This window comes from Lupinus angustifolius, chromosome LG09, assembly GCF_001865875.1.
Source record: "Lupinus angustifolius cultivar Tanjil chromosome LG09, LupAngTanjil_v1.0, whole genome shotgun sequence".
In the NCBI taxonomy this organism is placed as follows: Eukaryota; Viridiplantae; Streptophyta; class Magnoliopsida; order Fabales; family Fabaceae; genus Lupinus; species Lupinus angustifolius.
The window spans coordinates 18,009,204-18,029,557 of NC_032017.1; the positions used below are offsets into that span (position 1 = coordinate 18,009,204).

The window sequence follows — 20,354 nt, forward strand, 5'->3', positions numbered from 1 at the left end:
TATATCAACAGCTCAATAATGATTATTAGATGCACGAGAAATTTATAAATTTTTTGTATATATCATATCAATTATTGCATCTTATATTCTTAAATTTACATTTTCTATTGAATTTATATGTTTCATTTTTTACACTTATACACTTATATTAGAAGATAAGAATATGGGTCGACCGATACGGAGTACCGGTCAACACGCTAGTGTATATAATAATAATTTTATAAAATGGTTATTAGAAAACATATAAAAATATAATTAAATTTTAATAGTAACAAAAATTATATTCTATTGTCCAGTTTGATAAAAAAATCAGAGAACCCGATCCCGTATCTTTATGACACAAAAACTATACTAGTTATGGAGATATATTGATGCTAACTGCTTAGGAGCTAGGAGCCTAGGACTCTAAAATATATACATATTTAACTTTATCACGTAAATGATTAATTGAAACAGTGTATCATGTATTAATACTAGTTTAAATTCACAAATTAAATTTGTAATGATTCTTGAAATTTTAAATTTTTAGGAATTATGGCAAATGGTTGTATAGTAATGATATACCTAAACACTTAACTTCTACTGTTTTTTTGTAAAGTATACATCCAAACACAAATAATTTAATGAACTCAAGCTCTAATACCATAAACTTTGATGTTATAAATCATAAGCACCTGATTAAGCTCTTTCACAAAATAAAAATAAAAACATCAACATAACATAACACATCTTAGATTGAGAGAGTAAGAACAAAGAAGAAACATAAACAAAGGAAAAGATAAAACGTTTATTTACAAAAACTATAACATTCAAAAACACAGACACATAGAGGGAGTAACACAAATCAGTGAGAGTGGAAGAGCCATCTCTCTCTAAATCTCCATTGTTCGGGGCTCCGGATTTTCCAATTCGGGTCGGGTTGGTTTTTCTTTTCATCTTTGTATTCAGTGAGGTTGTGATGGAAGAGAGCATAATTTGCCAATGGAGCGTGTTTAGATCCATTCTAGCAATCCTTCAATGGTGGACTTTCAATGTTACTGTTATCATCGTCAACAAGTGGATCTTCCAGGTTCCTTTTATTATTCTTTTTAACATGTAATTTTTCATTTCAAAACAATACGGAATTCTGTTGAACTATTTTTTGTTTCGTAAGATCCACAAATTAACATGATGAAGCTTTGAATTCATAATTAGGAAACGTAATAAATTGTAAAGGAGTATTGTAATTTTGTACTTTTAGACTTTTTCTTTGATGTTACCTTTTTATTCATTGCATTTCAATAATTCAATATATATGGCCTGTTCACTGAGCTAGGCTTGTTTCAGTGTCAAATTGTGGTATTCTGTAATGATTTATGTACCCTTGATGTACATTAACGGGCTGGGCAATTCTATCACCTCCCGGAAATCACTGCCCACCCACCGGTCTGGCTGTGAGCAGTGATTTTCGGGTGTATGTAGAACTGTCCTAACATGCATATTCTTAAGAACTTTGTTTCTGGTAAGCTACTCATTTATTTGTTAGCTAGTCCATATTGAAATCAAACAGATTTGAATTTCATGAAGTGTATTTGCTCTCTGAGTGAGTTCTAAGTTTTTAATGTATGTATTGGGTTGTTGGTAATCATGGCACGATCCTTTTTATGATCTTGGAATTTGTCATAGGAATTAAAACAGTCAAAATATGCAAAATCGTGAAATGTGTCATAGAGCAGATCACAATTTAGCATTTGAAATTAAAATTATCCAGCCAGGTAATATGACACGTAGATGTGTGGAATAAATCTGGTAATGTTTTTATTAGGACTTTAAATGATTTTGATCACCTCACTAGTCACTAGATTAGTTAGCCTTTTATGCTCTTGTTCAATCTGTAAGGAAACAGGTTTATCAATCTTCACCACTCCACCCCCACCCCCCAATATGTGTATTTGGTTTCCTTCTTGATGCTTACCTTGCCCCCCAACCAAAATATTAAATAAGTCCATGGAATATGATAATTGCTTTAAATTAGATATTTTGCTTCGCAGAAATTGGAATTCAAGTTTCCTCTATCAGTGTCATGTATCCACTTTATCTGCTCCTCTGTTGGGGGGTATGTGGTAATTAAGGTGCTAAAGCTTAAACCCCTGATACATGTTGAGCCCGAGGATCGCTGGAGAAGAATCTTTCCAATGTCATTTGTGTTCTGTATTAACATAGTGCTGGGTAATGTAAGCCTACGATATATTCCAGTTTCTTTTATGCAGACTATAAAGTCATTTACACCTGCAACAACAGGTAAGATTCAATAATTAGTTACATTTCTGCCACCTGCTTTATGCTGAAATTTCAAGGACATTCTGATCTGATCATGGTGAACTTGCACAGTTGTTTTGCAATGGCTGGTGTGGAGGAAATATTTTGACTGGCGTATTTGGGCTTCTCTTATACCCATTGTTGGAGGGATTCTGCTCGCTTCTTTTACAGAACTTAGTTTTAATATGTTCGGATTTTGTGCTGCCTTATTTGGCTGTTTGGCTACATCTACAAAGACCATCCTTGCAGAGTCTCTGTTGCATGGATACAAATTTGACAGGTGCAAAATTTATTCTTTGCCTTTTCTTTGTTGTTTTTATTTTATAATTTGTTTTTCTTTCTTTCCTTTCTCTCTGGAATTTCTCCTGTGCAGACTTTCCAGTTATTTATAAGTCTGTAATGCCTATTCCTTGTGGTACACAACTGATTTTTAACCCCCCACATTGACATTGACATTGACTTTGTGTTCTAAGAAGTATGAATTTTTTTTGTTATCTGTGCTTGTGTAGGTTTCTCTGAAATTCTTTGGCATGTTTGTCTGAACTAAATAGGCTAATTGTTTTATTTTTATTTTTAGCATAAACACAGTTTATTACATGGCGCCTTTTGCAACCATGATCTTGGCAATACCTGCTATATTACTTGAAGGCAATGGAATTCTTGAGTGGCTAAGTATTCACCCATATCCTTGGTCAGCCCTCATAATCATTTTCACCTCTGGGGTTTTGGCGTTCTGCCTTAATTTCTCCATTTTTTATGTGATTCACTCAACCACTGCTGTAACGTTTAATGTTGCTGGAAACCTTAAGGTGAGATATATCAGGCAGATCAAATGCTTCAAGCCATTATGTTATTTAGTCTTAACATTCAAATTTATAATTTTTCATTGTCAATCAGATCAATCATTTTTTCTATATTTAATACCCGGAGAAACAATAGGCAATCATTTTTCTTTAATCCCTTGCTCTATAGTTTGTTGAAGTTTACAATTTAGCTTTGCACGTAGATTACTAAGGTAGCATTTGGCAAACATGTCAAAACCCAATGGCATGCAAAATATGGTTTTTGTTCCATGGTCGTTGCACTTTATAAATAGAATTTAATACAACACGAGGTGGAAAAAAAAAAGTAGAACATCTGGGTTCCACTGAAATGGGTGGAACCAAACAGAATAGAACAAAATATCTCGTTAAGTGACTGGATTGTTTAAGGTAGGGAAGTATGCTGGGGTGAGATAATGGTGAAACCAAACTGTAATGTGTTAAAATCATAGTTATTCTGCATTTCCCAATTAACATTAATCATGCGTTTTGTGCAGGTTGCAGTTGCTGTCCTTGTTTCTTGGCTAATATTTAAGAACCCAATTTCATATTTAAATGGTGTTGGATGTGCTGTGACTCTTGTTGGATGTACATTCTATGGTTATGTTAGACATATGATCTCTCAAGAGCCAATACTTCCAGGGACTCCTCGGACACCCAGAACACCTAGGACCCCTTTGAGTAAAATAGAGTTACTTCCACTTGTAAATGATAAATTAGATGATAAAGTCTAATTATTGGTTTAACTGAGGTTCTGCCATTTGGAACTTGGAAGGGCAGTGATAGCAAAAAGACCTGCAAAAATACAGCAGTGATACTACGGGAAAGGAAGGTTAGGTTCAAGTATTACCTATACACGATCCTACAAAAATATAAGTGATTTTGGTTATTTGTTCCTTTAGATTAACCAGTTTTCAATAGCATCAGGATCTTCTACAGTTTTTTACATGATTCTTTTTTGAGCCCCTCATCTTTGTTTTATTTTATTTATATATTTATTTTTCTGGGGTGTTATGCTTGAAATTTAGTTGTTTAGCCTCCAGTTTTCTAATGTTTTCTGTGGACTGAATGAGATGAAGTCCTCTGTTTGCAGTTCAACACCAATAGTGTATATAACTGTCGGTTAGCATGTGAGTCAGTGATTCACAAAAAAAAACAAGGAATAAAAGTTCATTGACATTTCCACCAAATAGGAAGAAATTTATTGGCATTGATTGTTAACTCCTATTTCAATTTTACAATAACCAAAAAAGAAAAGGTGGTCGAACACTGGAACTTAATGCTTATTGGAAATGACATCTACCTCCTCATCTATATGTGGTAGTGATGATATTCTGTGATAGATATAAATTTGTGATTATAGTTTTCTACCAGTTTCTGAATCATTCATTAAATTTTGTAACGTTAAAGAATCATCAACGCTTACAAGGCAACAAAAACATTGGTCATAACTCAAGCAAAATTTAGCATATAATCCAACACTGTACTTGCTTAAATTGATGCCATTGAGTAAAGTAATTTAGTACAGGGACACTGTAGTAAGAACATAGAACTAGTTATAGGGCGACTAAACAATACATTATTGGGTTAATTTTCCCAATTATCCAATTTTGTGAGAATTGAGAAGCTATCTAGCTACTAAATTTAAGTTATAATTAAGCCAGCAGCCAGAAGTTCTTCTGATACCTTGTGCTGATAAGGTAACCATTCATGCCTTGACTTCTCTTCCTCACTCCAATTGTTAAGCATTCTGCATTGTTGATGAAATGCTCAGTTAACTCCTCTGTGCTGCTATTGCTGCTTCCACACAGGCTGCAAAAGTTAATGAATGAAATTTCACTTTTGCAGCAGTATAGTAAAATAAATTATTAAAAGTTTGAGAATTTAGTTTTGGGCATGTTTGGACTGACAAAAATGGATGGTATTAGGCAAAACTGAATGAAATGATACCAAATTCTGTTGTTTAAAATAAGAATGAATTATGACATTAAATGGTATCAACTTATTATTCACTAATCACTACATTCAACTTCATCTCTTTGTAAAATATCCAAACATAACTTCCCTAGTTACATATCCAAACATGGTCTAAAAGTTGGAATTTGGAAATTGCTTTTGAGGATGGATGATTAGAATCTTACCAGCTGAGGAGTGTAGAAGGCTTCTTTTGGCCTAATACCAAGACAGACACCTCCAACTTCTTCACTTGGCTCATCACTGTGGCCAGTTTTGGTCCTTGGATTACAAGTGCTTCCACTTTCACCTATGTAAGAACAAGACATTACAGTTACTTTATTTGCTTACTTTTTTGGGTTGGGAATGGAACAACTAAGGTGGAAATGTGAAAAGAAAAGCTGAAGCAGCTGAACAATTATCATGATTTCTCTGTGGAAAGTGAAAATAATAGAAGGGAATAATGCAGGTAACTCAGACCCTGCCCTCTAAAGAAGAAAAAAATATATTTTTTTCTTCAAAAAAGTGCAAAAGAAAGAGGAACTTCCTGCTTCCCTCTTTTAGAACAGCAATGAATCAAGATCTAACAAGTACAATCAACACCATTGGTGTCAATGAATGAATGGAAATGAAACCATGAAAGTGAAAAAGCAAGACAATAACTTCACTCCAATTATGAACTTACCTCTGGCTTGCAATCTGTGCAGAGGGACCCAAGATGGTTGACAACATTGGTAGAAGAAGAAGAAGAAGAAGAAGAAGAAGAAGATTCAGAAGAAGAAGAAGATTCAGAAGAAGAAGAAGATTGAGAAGCCTTATGTGGAGGGACAACATGAAGCAGAGTAAGAAAATCACCCTTATTTGCTACATGTGTGAGTGCCCACATCATTGCATGTTTGGAATGTGAAGTGTTATCAATCACCACCATCACTCTTTTCCTAACCATCATTCCATTGTCCTCATTCCCATACATGGTAAATCCTTCCATTTGATTCAGACTTGACTCACCAACAGGGTTATACTTGTCTTTCCCACTCCACCTATTTGATGTTGATTTCCAAGCCTCCTTCATGCTTAACTGTTTTACCAATGACCTTCCTGAACTTTGCATTGTCCCTTTGAACACCCCTTGTGGCTTATATATACAGAAAGAAGTGCACTGTTACTTGGTCAAGAGAGGGTGCAGAAAGGGACTATTTTGGCAGGTTATTATAGCAGGGAAGATTATTAGAGAGAGAGAGAGAGAGAGAGAGAGAGAGAGGTTGTGGTGTGAAGCGTTTGGTGATACAAAGTGGGGGGCCTTAACTTTGGAATAAAATGTATTTATTATTTTCTAAACATGTTGGTTGATATTTCTTGGTAATAGAGGGTTGTGAGTAGTGAAACAATTTAGAGAAAAGAGTATATTAATGGTATGAGTTTTATATACCGATAGTAATTTCTTATTATTGATATTCAATTATTATTGATTATTCACAAAAACAATCCAAATGGTAGATAATATAATAATTTTGTATAAATCTTTGTGGTACATAAATATTACACTCAACAATTTATAACACAATATATTATTTTTATATCACATTTTATATGAACATTGTTCAACCTTCGGCACGTCCATCAATTGAAGTTATTTTAGATTAAGTAGAACTTTCAGGTTCAGGATAATGTTCATGCACTCCGTCAAAGACATATTATATTTTAAGGAATGCCAATTTTGATTACTTTTTTTACTTTGGGATCACAATTTTTTTTTATATGATAGGTAATTTTGTTTAAACCAAATACAATCATTATTATTTATATGATAGAAATTTAACAATCTTTTATATTGAGTATTAACTCTCTAACACAATCATTCACCTTTTGTGCAAACCAGGTACCATTTATATATAATATATATACAAGTTTTAGTATAAATAACAAAATTATTCTTTCCGACATTAAATATATATACAAGTTTCAGTATAAATATCAAAATTATTCTTTCCAATATTTAATGCAGTCCTCCAATGATTAATTAAGGTAATATCAAAGTGTTTTTTTAGTGACGCAAGGTTCCGGCAGATTCCAGGATAATTAAAAAGTTAATTATTCAATTCTGAGAGTGATATTTGTTGAGATTAAACTCACGTACTTTGGGAAGAATTAATTTCTTATGCAATGGATAATGTACCCCAAAAAAATTAAGGTAATCTATGATGGTCTAACTACTACCTATTTTATATATTGCTTTAAAGATAATAATAGAGAGATGAATAATTAGAAATGAAGATGGTGGTGTCAGATTTGAGAAAACAACCACTTGAATGTAATATTAGGAGTATTCAATCAAGTGATTTGGTTTTATGTGCAGATTAAAGTGTCACGGGAATCCCTGGCTAGCTATAGTTATGGTTTTTACTATAACATGGTGTAGTAAAGTAAGTAAAACAATCACAATGGTTTGTTTTCATGATGAAATAAAGGATCTTCGTACGATCTTTCCCACCGGTTCAGTTTCAGATTCTTTTGTACATTAGTAACAATAGTTTAACATTTTGTGTCATCATAATCTGACTCATAAGTACTGTCTACATTATAGCATTTACCCATAAATATATTTGATGTGTTACCCTCATGCCACATGATGCACATGATATAAAGTGGTCCATCATTATAAATATAACTTATCCACAACCCATTAGATCTAACAGTATTATGTTTACAACTTGCAAGCTTTCATGGATCTCAGATGTTTGCATACATAGCTTTCTTGCATTGTCACATCAATCTGGTGAAATCTAATTTGATGCATTAATATTGAGAGGAAGTAATCTCTAATGTTTTTAGAGGTTTCTAAAAAATTTGAAAAACTTAAAATGATACCTAAAAATTTTAGATGTGTGTCAAATAAATTATTTTTAACATATTTTACAATACATAATAAAGACTAACTTGAGTATAAAATGAACTAGTTTGATTCATATCTAAAATGTTTTGGATTATTTTGAGTTTTTTCAATTTTTGAAAGAACAAATTGGTAAAATCAAAATACGAAAGACTGAAATGAATATTTACTCTAATATTTATCGATCATACTATTGTAATTTTACCTCCTGATGCAATACTACTCTGGAGTGTGCATATTAAGGTCTCTATCAATGATCTAGGTGGAGGGAGTAATTGATCATCTCTATCATGTTCTAGTTTTAGTGTGAAGACAATGTTATTTTTTTTTAGCAGGAAGGTTCTGTGGGACATCCTCACCTTCCTAATAAAAACTAATGGATTGCCTTTAGAGATTCGACCTAACAGACATAGGAGGTCATTAATGAAACTAGTTGAAATTTCACATGAACAAAATACAGAGAAATTATAAATAATTACCAAGGTCTGTTATAACTAATTAATTTTTTCAGAAATGGTTTGATTTCCCTAATGAGCTATATTAGAATTATTGTCAACTAGTTCATAAGTAATCCCTTTTTTCTTTAGGTGTAGGTAGAAACCTAATGTCTTGAGGGGCATATCTGGCATTACAATTTCCAAGTTCAAAATACCATTTGAACAAACAAAAATCTTCTCTACATACATTACTTTGAAATACATTTTATGAAATAACTATTTCTATCTCATAGAAAAATATCCCTTGACCATGAGCCAATCTTGATTAGTATTATAAATATAATGGATTTCTTTTGGATAATACTAATTGATGGTATCTCACTTGCAAGTGTTACAAGGTCTCATACATTGAACTCATAGTATGGACTGAAATTTATTAGTATGAAACATATTTTCCAAACGAAGCTAAGTCCCAAATAGTGGAAAGTACTTTAATTATTGTTGAATAAGAAGCATTATATTTTCATGGACGCATTTAATTTTTTTTATCCCAATGTATTTAATTTATTTGGAGTTATTAGAGCCAGATTTACATTTTAGAATGTGAGTTGATGCAATAATAAGTAATTTTTTATGGAGATTCTTTCATAATTTGCACAAAAATAGTTCATTAATGGGTGAGTAATTCGACCCAACTCATTTATATATAGATCATAAGTCTTTGTAATCTACATTATATAAGAAGACATTACTTTGTTAATTCGTTTTGAAGGGATATAAAATTGGGCCATTTGTAAAATCATATCCACAGTTAATACATTCATCATAGTTAGAAGATTTAGCTCAGGGTCACAATGCAACCAATATCATCAATATTAATGTTAGTATCACTATTATCATTATTGTTAGTATCATTTTTATTATCATTATTGTAATAAGAGTATCCTTCATGTGCTTAAGTCCTAAAAATTTGTGCTTAAATTTTAAAAATTTGTGATTTTATTGAGAGTTGTGTCACGAAAAGAACCATCTACACATAATTAGATTAATGTATTACCAAATATTGAGTGAAACCAAAAGATTTTGAATATTAAACAAATATACCGGTAGTGGATAGATTTGAAGGGCAAGGACATAATTTGGAATATTAAACAAATATATTTCTAACAAAATAAAAACAAAAAACTTTTTTTTCTTTCACTTCACAATTCTCATTCACTCGTCACCACTGGTCAGCGAAGCAGTAAAGAATCCTGACCAAACAGAATAGCCTATAAAAATAATAATTGCAACTTTGATTAAAAAATAAAAAAGTATTCTATTTAATATGTTACGTACGAAGAGATTACTAGGAAGGTGACAGAAATCAGAATTGGACCCCTCGTGAATTGAGTCCAGATTATTTTTGGGTGCTGTTATGTAGTGGGTCCCCCACTTCAAAATAATTGCTCTCGGGTACATACCTGAACGAATCTAATTATCCAATCCAAAATTCAACACACACAATAATTACATTCAATTATTTCAACCCTTTTCCCAGTTTTCTTTCCTGAAGAGTACTAAGTTTATGAGCCAGTAATGATATATATGCACATAAACTTTTTATTTATTTATATTAACAGTTTTTTCACAAAGGATAATGTGATTAAGATGATTCCCTAAGCTAGATAAGATAAATAATACCACAACCAACTATTAATTATACGTCATATTCAACCATCTCCAGCTAATATAGCTTTGTTTGTTGTATTTAAGTGCAGTAATTAAAGAACAGAAAGTGTTGCATGTGACTTATTAATGCATAAACCTGTGCTGAAAACACTTACACGTCTAGGGATCTGCATGCAGGTACACTGCTTTTAATTTTGTTTCATTTCAAAGGTCCTTTTCTGATCGACAATCTCTTTATTAACGTTGGCCCAATTTATACTTTGATTCTATATGCTCCACCAAACACCAAATCTAATGCATTTTTAGCATTATGATGTGTATCATATATATATTAGAACAATAGCTTATGTCATGTTATTATTTATCCATTTATTTCTCACTTTCCTTACTTAGACTTATCTTACTCATAATTCTTAACCGGTTGAGATGTAATGAAACGTTAATATATTTGAATTTAGTCAATGAAAAAATTATGTAAATAATTCAGGTGAAAGCATCTATTCAACGACAGAATGCTTCAAATTTTATACTAAAATGAGTTAAAACTTGGGAACGTGAAATGGCAGTTAAGCTTAAAAGGGAGAACAGTACAAGACCAAGTAACGCATCTCATTCTAATGGGCACTAACATGGAATTGGGATCAGCTGTCCTCAAACATGTCCCAAAGTCTATCTCAAACCAATGATATTGAAATAAAAATAGATAAATTTATGAATGTTTAAATTTTTTAACTAATATGACATATTGTGATTAGTTTGGGACAAACTTTAAAACATATTTAAGGACAACAAATCTTTGTTCACTTAGACGAGGAAATGATGATTCCAAAAAAGAAGAAGCAGAGAAAACAGACAAATTAGCGTTCAGCGTCATCATGGCAACTCGTGAATTGGTTATCATTGTATACCACCCTTTTTAAAAACCGAAATAAAATAAAAATAAAATTTTGATATTATTTCTTAAAATTTATTAGGTTTGGAATATGAATTGGAGATATGTGATCTCTTTTCTGTATATTAGGTAAAGATCATTATCTCATTTCTCTCCACACAATGAGATATTACTATATATTAAAATATGATTAATTTTAGAGAGAATAATGATAAGTGATATATGTTTTGTATAATAGACAAAAATCACTTATCTCAAATTGTCATATTGAGAAATTAATCTTATATTGTTATATAAATAAAAATATTTTTTTATAAAAGTAAAGTAACATTTTTATATTATTAACTATATTTCAGTATCAAAAGCATACATGCCTTTCTATTCTTTAAAAACATATTGTGTTTAAAAATATAAACAGAATAAAACTTGTTTTAGTCTCTCAAAGTAATTGCTATGACAACTATATTTTTTTAGAATATTATCTTGGATGGTTTTCTTGCATATTTTCATGTGGCTGTGGATTAAATATATTCCCCACAATCCAAAACTAATCCATGTCAAGGACAGAGGTCATCGAATTGAGTATTATCTTCAATAGAGTTACTTTATTTAATTAACTAGAATAAAGAATTTACTAGGAAATAACTTATCTCTTCTGGCTAGTAAAACTATAATATATATACTATTTTATTCAGTTTTAGAAATATTTTTATAAAAAGTGATTAAATATAATATGATTTTAATGGTTAAAAAAGATAACTTAACTTCTTATATAAGGAGATATTTTATTCTATATAAATCACCACATAATTCAAATCCTCAAAGCCGTACAATTCCTCATCCCCCTAAAAAACTTCGCCTATTTTTTTTATTAACAAAGGCGTTTCCATACAACTGAAGAAGTTCAAACCATTGTGATAATGATGAAGTAAATGTTGGAAAATAAGTCTCTTTTATACTATTGATTATCAATTGGTTTTTGAAATAACATTAATATGTAAAGGCGGTACCAAACTTTTCTATAGTGTTCAGGCAGACTAATGAACATGTTAGGAAGTGAGTTTAATATTCTCTTGCCTCATTATTTTTATTACAGTGATTTAAATATTTGTTATGTATCTTCTTCCTTGCGAATTGGTATAGGGGTGCGATTTCATCATTTAAGAAAGGCTGTGGGTGACCTGATAGTGAAGAGGGTGATCGTAAGGAATGAAGTGCAGGAGGTTGTGAGTTCGAGTCTCACCATCAACAAAAAAAAAGGAGTTATAAGGTGGTCAGATGGTAGAGCGTAATTGATTGAGGATGATCTCACTCACAACAAAATATTAACATACTAATAATTACCGATAAAAAAAAAAAAAGTTGCAGTTTAGGATGGTGGTGTGATAGGGCCTTCAACATAAATAAGAGGCTCAACCTTGGATACACACCACCATGGCTAAATGACTATATATTAGATTAATGTATTTAAATTTGTTATTTTGTTTTTAACTAATTGTTTAACTTCCTTTCACATCATAAACTGTTGTAAACTTCCCTTTCTAGGATCTAATCAAATGTATGGTATAGATTAGTAGCCAGTTATAATTTATGTATATATATTCTGTACTAAGAAGAAAGAATATATATAAAGAATAATTTACAGGATTCTGATTCTATTTTTATTATTTCTTTTCTTTGTTGAATACTTTCTTTACCTTGTGTTATTTAGAATAAACTTCCAAACATTTTGGTGTTTTCATTATCCTCGATGTTTCCAAAAATTTCTCACAAAGATCCAGGTGACTCTCTTCCTACTATATTTAAGGAGAAATTGAAAGAACATTGAGATCAACAAAATGATTGACATGATGCTAATATTACTGTTCTCCATACACTCACTGATAAGTTGACTGATATTCGTGTGGCACCCCAATACCAACTAATCACCCTCCATCTCATCCTACACCAACTTCTCCCTTCCATACACCCACACATATACTCGCACAGTTCATCGCTTCTTCTCATACCCAAATTCCGACAAATCCATTTCCTATCAACCACCCAATTTCCCTCCCTATTCTTTTCCACCACTCTCATCTCCTTCCCAACCTCCACCCCCAAAACTTCAACTCATACCTTTTGACAGTTACGAACCACTCGATTGGATATTTCAAGCCGAACTAGCATGCATATACGATGAATCATTTTTACATGTATCTAATCACTAAATCATACCTAGTTAATGGCTTTATTATTAAATTTTAGACATGTAAACTTGCTTTTCGCATTAGCAGAATGTTGCGAGGAAAACTTTCTGTGTAGATCACCCTCACATATCAATTATATATATATCTTAAGGTGACAGCATCATTTTATTTTAACTCTGCTAAAATAATATTGAGTACCCCGCACCCTGCATTAAAACAAGTTTTCATTGGAAAGTTATTTTTTAAATTATTTGAGAAGTGATACACTTAATTTCCAATGAAAACTTGCTTTTTTTATTGGGAAAATCTGTTGTTCTAGAAAAGTATGTCCCTGCAATCATCAAGTACTATTCCTCAAACTCTTCTGCTGAAACTTCTATATTAGGGCAAGGGTCAAGAGAACTATATCATCCTTGTATCATTTGTTCTCGGGAAGTTCTTCATCATCACTTCTCATGACTGACCCTAGGTTTCTCCATAGCAATATATTTGGTTCTGGTTCGCAATACCCGATTCTATATAGTATATCAGATTCTATATTATTATTATGCGGATGTCGATACTAGGTTAAATGGAGAATCATGTAACTATTAGTCATCCACGATATCTTTTAGTAGTGATTTTCATGTTTAAATATCTAATATTTTTCTTTCTTTCTCTATTATCAACATGATGAAAAAACACACCATAAAATAATAGACTAATAAAGAATTTTTAAGTAGATCCTTCAGTTATTTCTTTTAGGATACAAAGTAACAAAAGAAGCTCACCAAAATACAACAATTATTTGAAAATACAGATATATAAATAAGGTATGTTAATGTTACTTGCACATCACATGCATCTACTCCTTAAACAGCTTTGAAGCAGCACCTATATCTAAGTACCATTTCAAATCCCCTTCAGGTGAAACCAATCCAACAGGCAACTTTTCAGTATTTTCATCACCCTGTAGTGTAGAGTAAACTGCATTAGATTTACCAGCACCAGTTACAACCATTGCTATGTTTGAAGAAGAATTGATAACTGGAAAGGTTAAAGTAATTCTGTCTGATGGTGGTTTTGGTGAGTCTTTGATGAATGTAACCCATTTTTTATCCTCCTTCACAATAGGATGCTCTGGGAATAGTGAAGCAACATGGCCATCTGGGCCTATACCTAGAAGCATTAGATCAAATTTTGGAAACCCACTAGCTGATGTTGCTATAACACCACTCTTAACCAAGCGTCTCAGAGTTGTTTCATAAACATCAGCTGCTCCATCAGCTTCTAATGCATCATCAATGCCATAGATATTCACTTGAGGAATTGGTACCTTCCAAATTAAACAATTGTAATTATCTTCATCAGAAAATGTTTAGTTAGAATGTTAATTTCATGATCCTTAATTCCATAGAGTAAGGCTAATTAATACTGGAAGCAAAATATGATCATGCTAGTAGGTATCAGACCAAATCTTAATCCATCTTCATTCTTCTTCAAATTAAATAATATACTGCACAATGTGATGAAAACAAAACTATTACCTTGGAGAGAAATCCATCATAGGCAAGTTTGTAATTACTTTCTAAGTGATCCTTGGGAACAACTCTTTCATCCACCCAAAAAACGTGCCACTTTGACCAGTCAATGGATTCAGCATGTGGAGATTCAACCAATTTCCTGAATTTAGACCATAAAAACATGATAAAGTCTTGCTTATATTACATGCTAGAAACTAGAAATAAGGTAACAATTCAGGTTTGCGAGTTTCATGTCAGTAATATTAGTTAACATATCTACATTTTTATATTGTTAAAAATTATAAAACAATAACATTTCAACATTAGCTCATTCATGTGATGCCTAGTTTATGCATGCCCATATGAATTTATTCAAGATGATACTCACCTGAGGTACTTGATCAATGACCCACCAGACAAAACAACAGTAAAAGCACCTCTCTCTCTAATGAACTTGTTACTGTGTTGAGCAACATCATGAGCCAATGAAACAGCTACATGCTCTTTGGTAAACACCTCAACATTCTTAAACCCTTTCTCAAACTTAATAGCCTTCACTGTACCAACACATCTTTCGGGAAAAAATCCTTTATACCTAAGAGGTTGATAAAGGTGTCTCTTCTCAACCTGGGATGGTAATAATGAGCATTTCTTTAGGAATAGCTTATCTGATTTTTCTGCTGAAAATAAGCTGCTTTGGGTAGTGTAAAAGGAAGTGGAGAAAGCTGCTGAGAATGCCATTTTTGGTGTCTTAAGATTTGAGTGTGCAATGAAACCTACGGGCTCCTCTATTTATGCTTAATATTAGATTCCTAAATTTTATTGGTATTGAAAGTAAGGCAAGTATATATGGATCTTTTTGTTACGACCATAACAAGTAAAGAATCAAATGAGTGTGATACACACTTTTTTTAGCAAGAGTATTATAAATGAATGTGATACACACTTTTTTTAGCAAGAGTATTATAAATGAATGTGATACACACTTGACTACTTTAGTTTCTATCAAGTTTTAAGTTAAATAATTAAAGTTAGTAAGAATATCACTTAGAAATTATATTATATATGAAAAAGATCAAAAGAATAATTTTTTTCATTATAATAATATACACTTGGCACCATACATAGATGGTGAGTTTTCACCCAAAAAAAAATAATGTTGGGTTAACAAGAGGTGAAAGTATTGCTTCATTTTACTCCATTTAATAAGCAATAATATTCCTCACAAAGAATAAAAAATAATAAAGCAGTAATATTCTTCCAAACTAATTTATTTTGATTTTAAAGTCTTTGCTGTTATATGATATGTGCTTTTGTATTGGATTTGGTTCATGGAATTGTTGACGTTTTCAAGTCAATATTTATAAGGGGCTGATGATTTAGACGTGGCCCTTATAATGTGTTTGAGTTTTGGATTTTTAGTCTCTTTCATAGGATGAAATTATGACATATGACATTTAAAAAAATGTAATGGCTTAAATTTTATTTTTTTAATTAAAATATTTTTTTAAAATTAAATTAGTTTGACCCTCACATTCTTGTACTGAACTCTCCACCAAATGACCCCAACTCCTTTCTCATATGTACTAATATATTACTAAAAATATGATAAAATTAAAATAAACAAAGCTTATGATGAGGAACTTAACTATAAAAATATTTGTACAAAGATTAAATTCATCAAACTCATAGAAAAGGGTAAAAACATAAAACTCAAAATCTTTGTGAGGATTCCTTTGTTAATTGTTTGCCTTATAAACCAGTTTGAATTCTTAGCCTTCACTTTAGTAATTTATTTCACAAGGGATGGTATTGACGGTGCATATATGTACCTATATATGCTATATATGCATTATTTGCTGGGACATAGGTGGATTATAATAATTAATATATAAAAATTATAATTACTTGAGTAATATGGTGTGTATATGATAAATTTATGATTATAATTCAATCACCAAAATTTATTATGAAATAATAATAAAATATATAATATAACATTTTTTTGGTTTCCCACAGGTCCTCGCACTAGAGGCAATCCTATCCGAGAACATCCACAGGTATGTGTGGCTAACTCTCCCAGCGGACATTTTTTTCATCCACAAGACTCGAATCTGAGACCTTGCTTAAGATGAATCAAGCATGTACCACTTGAACCAACGTAGATACTATAATGTAAAAATATATACAATATTTAATTACAATATATACGCGAATACATGTTGGGCGCATATTATGATTCTTATTCTCACACATAAGTTATTTTTGCAGATACCCCTTGCATATATTTTGACATGTACTGATAGGATATTTTTCTCATTCCTAACTAGATGCATTAACCAGGAAGAATAACAAACTAATCAACAAAACACAATTGTGAAATCTCACATCAATATGTTTGGTCCTAGCATGAAACACCTGGTTCTTTGTCAAGAAGATAGCACTCTGACTGTCACAATATAGCGGAACTCCATTTTGCTCAATGTCTAACTCATTTACCAGCCTCATAAGCCATAGTGCTTCCTTAGAAGCTTCACCAGCTGCCATGTACTCTGCTTCAGTTGTGGACATAGCAACAACAGACTGAACTGATGATATCCACATAATTAGTCCACCTGCAAGGGTGAAGACAAACCCCGTTGTGGACCTTCTATCATCCAAGTCCATGCATAGTCCGAATCAACAAAACCAATAATTGAAGGCTTACTCTGTTGACTGCCAAACATGATACCGAGACCTCTAGTCCCCTTCAAATATCTGAAAATCCATTTGACTGCTTCCCAATGTTGCTTCCCTGGTTTCGACATGTACTTGCATACTTGACTAACTGTTTGTGCCAAGTCCGGTCTAGTACAAACCATAGCATACATCAAGCAACCCACTGCACTGGCATATGGAACCTTTGACATGTATTTCTTCTCTTCATCTGTCTTTGGATATTGATCTAGGGAAAGGTTGAAGTGATTTGCCAATGGAGTTCTCACTACTTTAGCATTGCTCATATCAAATCTCTCTAAGATCTTTTCAACATAGCTTTGCTGGGAGAGCCATAGTTTTCTAGCTCCCCTATCCCTGTGAATCTCCATCCCAAGAATCTTCCTAGCAGCCCCTAAATCTTTCATGTCAAACTCCTTACCTAGCATGACTTTCAGCTCATTGATATCACTCAAATGATTAGCAGCAATCAACATATCATCAACATAAAGTAACAGAAAAATAAAAGAACCATCGTCAAGGCTTCTGACATAAACACAACAATCATAATCATAGTGCTTATAACCAAGCTTCAACTTATATGTGTCAAATTGCTTGTACCACTGTTTGAGAGATTGCTTCAACCCATATAGAGACTTCTTCAACTTGCAAACCAAGTGACTATGTCCAGCTGTGCTAAACCCCTATGATTGTGTCATGTAAACTTTTTTCTCTAATTTACCATGGAGAAAGGCAGTCTTCACATCCATTTGTTCTAAGTGTATATCCCAGGTGGCTACCAAGGCAAGCACTGCCCTGATAGAAGTGTATCTCACCACTAGGGAGAAAATCTCATTGTAGTCGATCCCCTTCTGCTGTAAATACCCTTTTGCTACAAGACGAGCCTTGATCTCGTCCATCACGACACCCATCCATTGTTCTTTCTCCTGACTGTTTATAGCCTCTTGAAAGCTACATGATTCTCTTGAACTGAAATGGAGAGCAATTGAAGCCATATCCTCAAAGCCATATCTCTCTAGAGGTTTGATAGGACGTCTATCTCTGTCTCTAGCAAGTAGATACTCCTGCACATCTGAACTCTCTGCTTGAGAATCATCATGTTCTTGACTTGAACTAGTGTCTAGTTCCTTGCCTTTATTCACCTGAACCATTTCATTGCTCACTAGAATCATATTTGATCCCAAAGTCTCTCCATTTGTCATGGGACCTTTGTCAAAATTGATTGTTTCATCATGAAATCCTCATCAAACAATGCATCCCTGCTCAACACCACCTTTCTAGAAACTGGATCCCAGAACTTGAACACTTTCACACCTTTGGTATATCTAATGAAGATACACCACTTTGACTTAGGATCAAGTTTATATCGTTCACCACTGGGTACATGTACATAAGCAGAACAACCAAATATGTATAACATATTATAATTGATTGGGTTACTTGTCACTACTTATTCTGCAACTTTACCATCCAATGAAGCCCGTGGTGATCTATTGATTACATAACATTACATATTGGATAGTCCAGCATTCAGTCTCATACATCTGGACCTCCCTGTAAGAGTTCTATTCATCCTCTCTCCAACACCATTCTGCTGAGGAGTCTTCTTCACTGAGAAGTGTCTCTGAATACTATGTTCCTCGTAGAATTTCTGAAATTTTCAGTTTTTGTACTCCGTACCATTATCTGACCTCATGTATTTGATTTTCCTACCAGTCTGATTCTATATCTCTGCCTTCCAAACCTTGAACTTGGCAAAGACTTCTGACTTATGCTTCAGAAAATATACTCAGACCTTGTGAGAAAAGTCAAAAACGAAGGTAACAAAATACCTAGAACCTCCTAGGGATGGTTCCTGAGTGGGTCCCCATACATCAGTGTGGATTGTGGACATAATCTAGAATGCCCCAAGTCCTGTGTTGGCCAGCCTTGAAACTAACTCGTGTTTGCTTTCCAAGCACACAATACTTGCACAAATCTAGTTTACATTTGCCAACTCCCCTCAACAATCCTCTTTTGCATAGTTTTGTCATGTCACACACACTCATATGTCCCAAACGCTTGTGCCATAATTTTCTAGCACTATGGTCTGAATCTATTGAGATCTCTACAGCCACTCCAACAACTCCACCTACAACTGTTCTCCCTAACAATTTGTAAGTGTTCCCTGTAGTCCTTTTACCCTTCATCACAGTCAGAGTAGCTTTACATACTCGAAGAATATCATTGTCCCCGTCAGCTCTATAGGTAAATCCTTTGGCTTACAATGTCCCCAAAGAAACCAAATTCTTCTCCAAATCTGGTATGTGCCTAACATCACATAACGTCTTCACTACACCATCATCCATCACAAATTGGAGTTCTCCTATACCAATAATTTCACATGTTTTATTATTTCCGAGATACAGAAAACCAAAATTGTCTACCCCGTATGTGGTGAACCATTCTCTATTTGGCGTCATGTGGTGGGAGCAACCAATGTCAAGTATCCACTCATATGTACTATGATTTGATGATACAGATAGTAGATCAACTTCACTATTGTAACCAGAGTTATCTTTATATGCAAAATTTGCAGATGTAGATACTCTATCTTTCCCCACCAGCTTGCTAGGACTCCATTCATTGGGACAATCCCTTTTGTAATGCCCAGTTTGTTTGCACTTACAACACTCTACTAGTGTTCTGCCCCTGGAATTTGTCTTTTCCCTTTGGCAGGACCTCCTCTGCCTTGTCTCCTCCCACGCACTTGGCTCCCTTTCACATACAGACCATCACCCTGAGACCCTTCACCTACATTCTATCTTCTTTGACTGTGGGAAAGAAGTGCAAATGTGATCTCATCCAGTTTGATTGAGTCTTTCCCGTACGTCAATGTTGTCACCAAGTGTTCATAGGAATTTGGCAAAGAACATAATAATATTATTGTTTTGTCCTCATCATCAACCTTCACATCAAGTTTCTGCAAGTCATTGATCACTTGATT

The 20,354-nt window shown here is 33.0% G+C and overlaps 3 protein-coding genes across 9 annotated transcripts; 1 reads left to right on the forward strand and 2 right to left on the reverse strand.

Annotated features, from left to right (window-relative positions):
* LOC109357321 (UDP-galactose transporter 1-like) lies at positions 710-4,110 on the forward strand. Of its 2 annotated transcripts, XM_019601216.1 has the most exons (6): positions 710-1,069; positions 2,031-2,280; positions 2,371-2,578; positions 2,876-3,107; positions 3,617-3,867; positions 3,936-4,110. In XM_019601216.1, the coding sequence occupies exons 1-5, from the start codon at positions 959-961 to the stop codon at positions 3,851-3,853; spliced, it is 1,038 nt and encodes a 345-aa protein (XP_019456761.1). In that variant the 5' UTR covers positions 710-958; the 3' UTR covers positions 3,854-3,867; positions 3,936-4,110. The 2 variants fall into 2 exon arrangements, with proteins under 2 accessions (XP_019456761.1, XP_019456760.1); XM_019601215.1 differs by having other exon boundaries at positions 3,617-4,110.
* Positions 4,542-6,328, reverse strand: LOC109357322. Of its 5 annotated transcripts, none has more exons than XM_019601222.1 (4): positions 5,878-6,328; positions 5,758-5,826; positions 5,261-5,382; positions 4,542-4,931 (listed from the first exon to the last, which is right to left on the reverse strand). In XM_019601222.1, exons 1-4 carry the CDS (start codon positions 6,181-6,183, stop codon positions 4,775-4,777), a joined length of 654 nt encoding a protein of 217 aa, XP_019456767.1. In that variant the 5' UTR covers positions 6,184-6,328; the 3' UTR covers positions 4,542-4,774. The 5 variants fall into 5 exon arrangements, with proteins under 5 accessions (XP_019456767.1, XP_019456766.1, XP_019456763.1 ...); XM_019601221.1 differs by having other exon boundaries at positions 5,758-5,829; XM_019601218.1 differs by having other exon boundaries at positions 5,758-5,835.
* LOC109355896 (probable 6-phosphogluconolactonase 4, chloroplastic) lies at positions 13,285-15,443 on the reverse strand. 2 transcript variants are annotated; one of them, XM_019599168.1, is made up of 4 exons: positions 15,042-15,443; positions 14,678-14,813; positions 13,985-14,466; positions 13,285-13,296 (listed from the first exon to the last, which is right to left on the reverse strand). In XM_019599168.1, the coding sequence occupies exons 1-3, from the start codon at positions 15,392-15,394 to the stop codon at positions 13,996-13,998; spliced, it is 960 nt and encodes a 319-aa protein (XP_019454713.1). In that variant the 5' UTR covers positions 15,395-15,443; the 3' UTR covers positions 13,285-13,296; positions 13,985-13,995. The 2 variants fall into 2 exon arrangements, with proteins under 2 accessions (XP_019454713.1, XP_019454711.1); XM_019599166.1 differs by lacking the exon at positions 13,285-13,296 and having other exon boundaries at positions 13,871-14,466; positions 15,042-15,442.

What these genes read in the sequence shown, in the direction of transcription:
- LOC109357321 (XM_019601215.1), top strand. Translation starts at nt 959, where the DNA reads ATGGAAGAGAGCATAATTTGCCAATGGAGCGTGTTTAGATCCATTCTA. An exon ending in CATGGATACAAATTTGACAG is followed by an intron (nt 2,579 to 2,875) that starts GTGCAAAATTTA and finishes TTTTATTTTTAG; the next exon opens with CATAAACACAGTTTATTACA. An exon ending in ATGTTGCTGGAAACCTTAAG is followed by an intron (nt 3,108 to 3,616) that starts GTGAGATATATC and finishes CGTTTTGTGCAG; the next exon opens with GTTGCAGTTGCTGTCCTTGT.
- LOC109357322 (XM_019601217.1), bottom strand. Translation starts at nt 6,183, where the DNA reads ATGCAAAGTTCAGGAAGGTCATTGGTAAAACAGTTAAGCATGAAGGAG. An exon ending in GCACAGATTGCAAGCCAGAG is followed by an intron (nt 5,383 to 5,757) that starts GTAAGTTCATAA and finishes GTTCTTACATAG; the next exon opens with GTGAAAGTGGAAGCACTTGT. An exon ending in CCTTCTACACTCCTCAGCTG is followed by an intron (nt 4,932 to 5,260) that starts GTAAGATTCTAA and finishes TAACTTTTGCAG; the next exon opens with CCTGTGTGGAAGCAGCAATA.
- LOC109355896 (XM_019599168.1), bottom strand. Translation starts at nt 15,394, where the DNA reads ATGGCATTCTCAGCAGCTTTCTCCACTTCCTTTTACACTACCCAAAGC. An exon ending in TCATTGATCAAGTACCTCAG is followed by an intron (nt 14,814 to 15,041) that starts GTGAGTATCATC and finishes GTCTAAATTCAG; the next exon opens with GAAATTGGTTGAATCTCCAC. An exon ending in ATGATGGATTTCTCTCCAAG is followed by an intron (nt 14,467 to 14,677) that starts GTAATAGTTTTG and finishes TTAATTTGGAAG; the next exon opens with GTACCAATTCCTCAAGTGAA.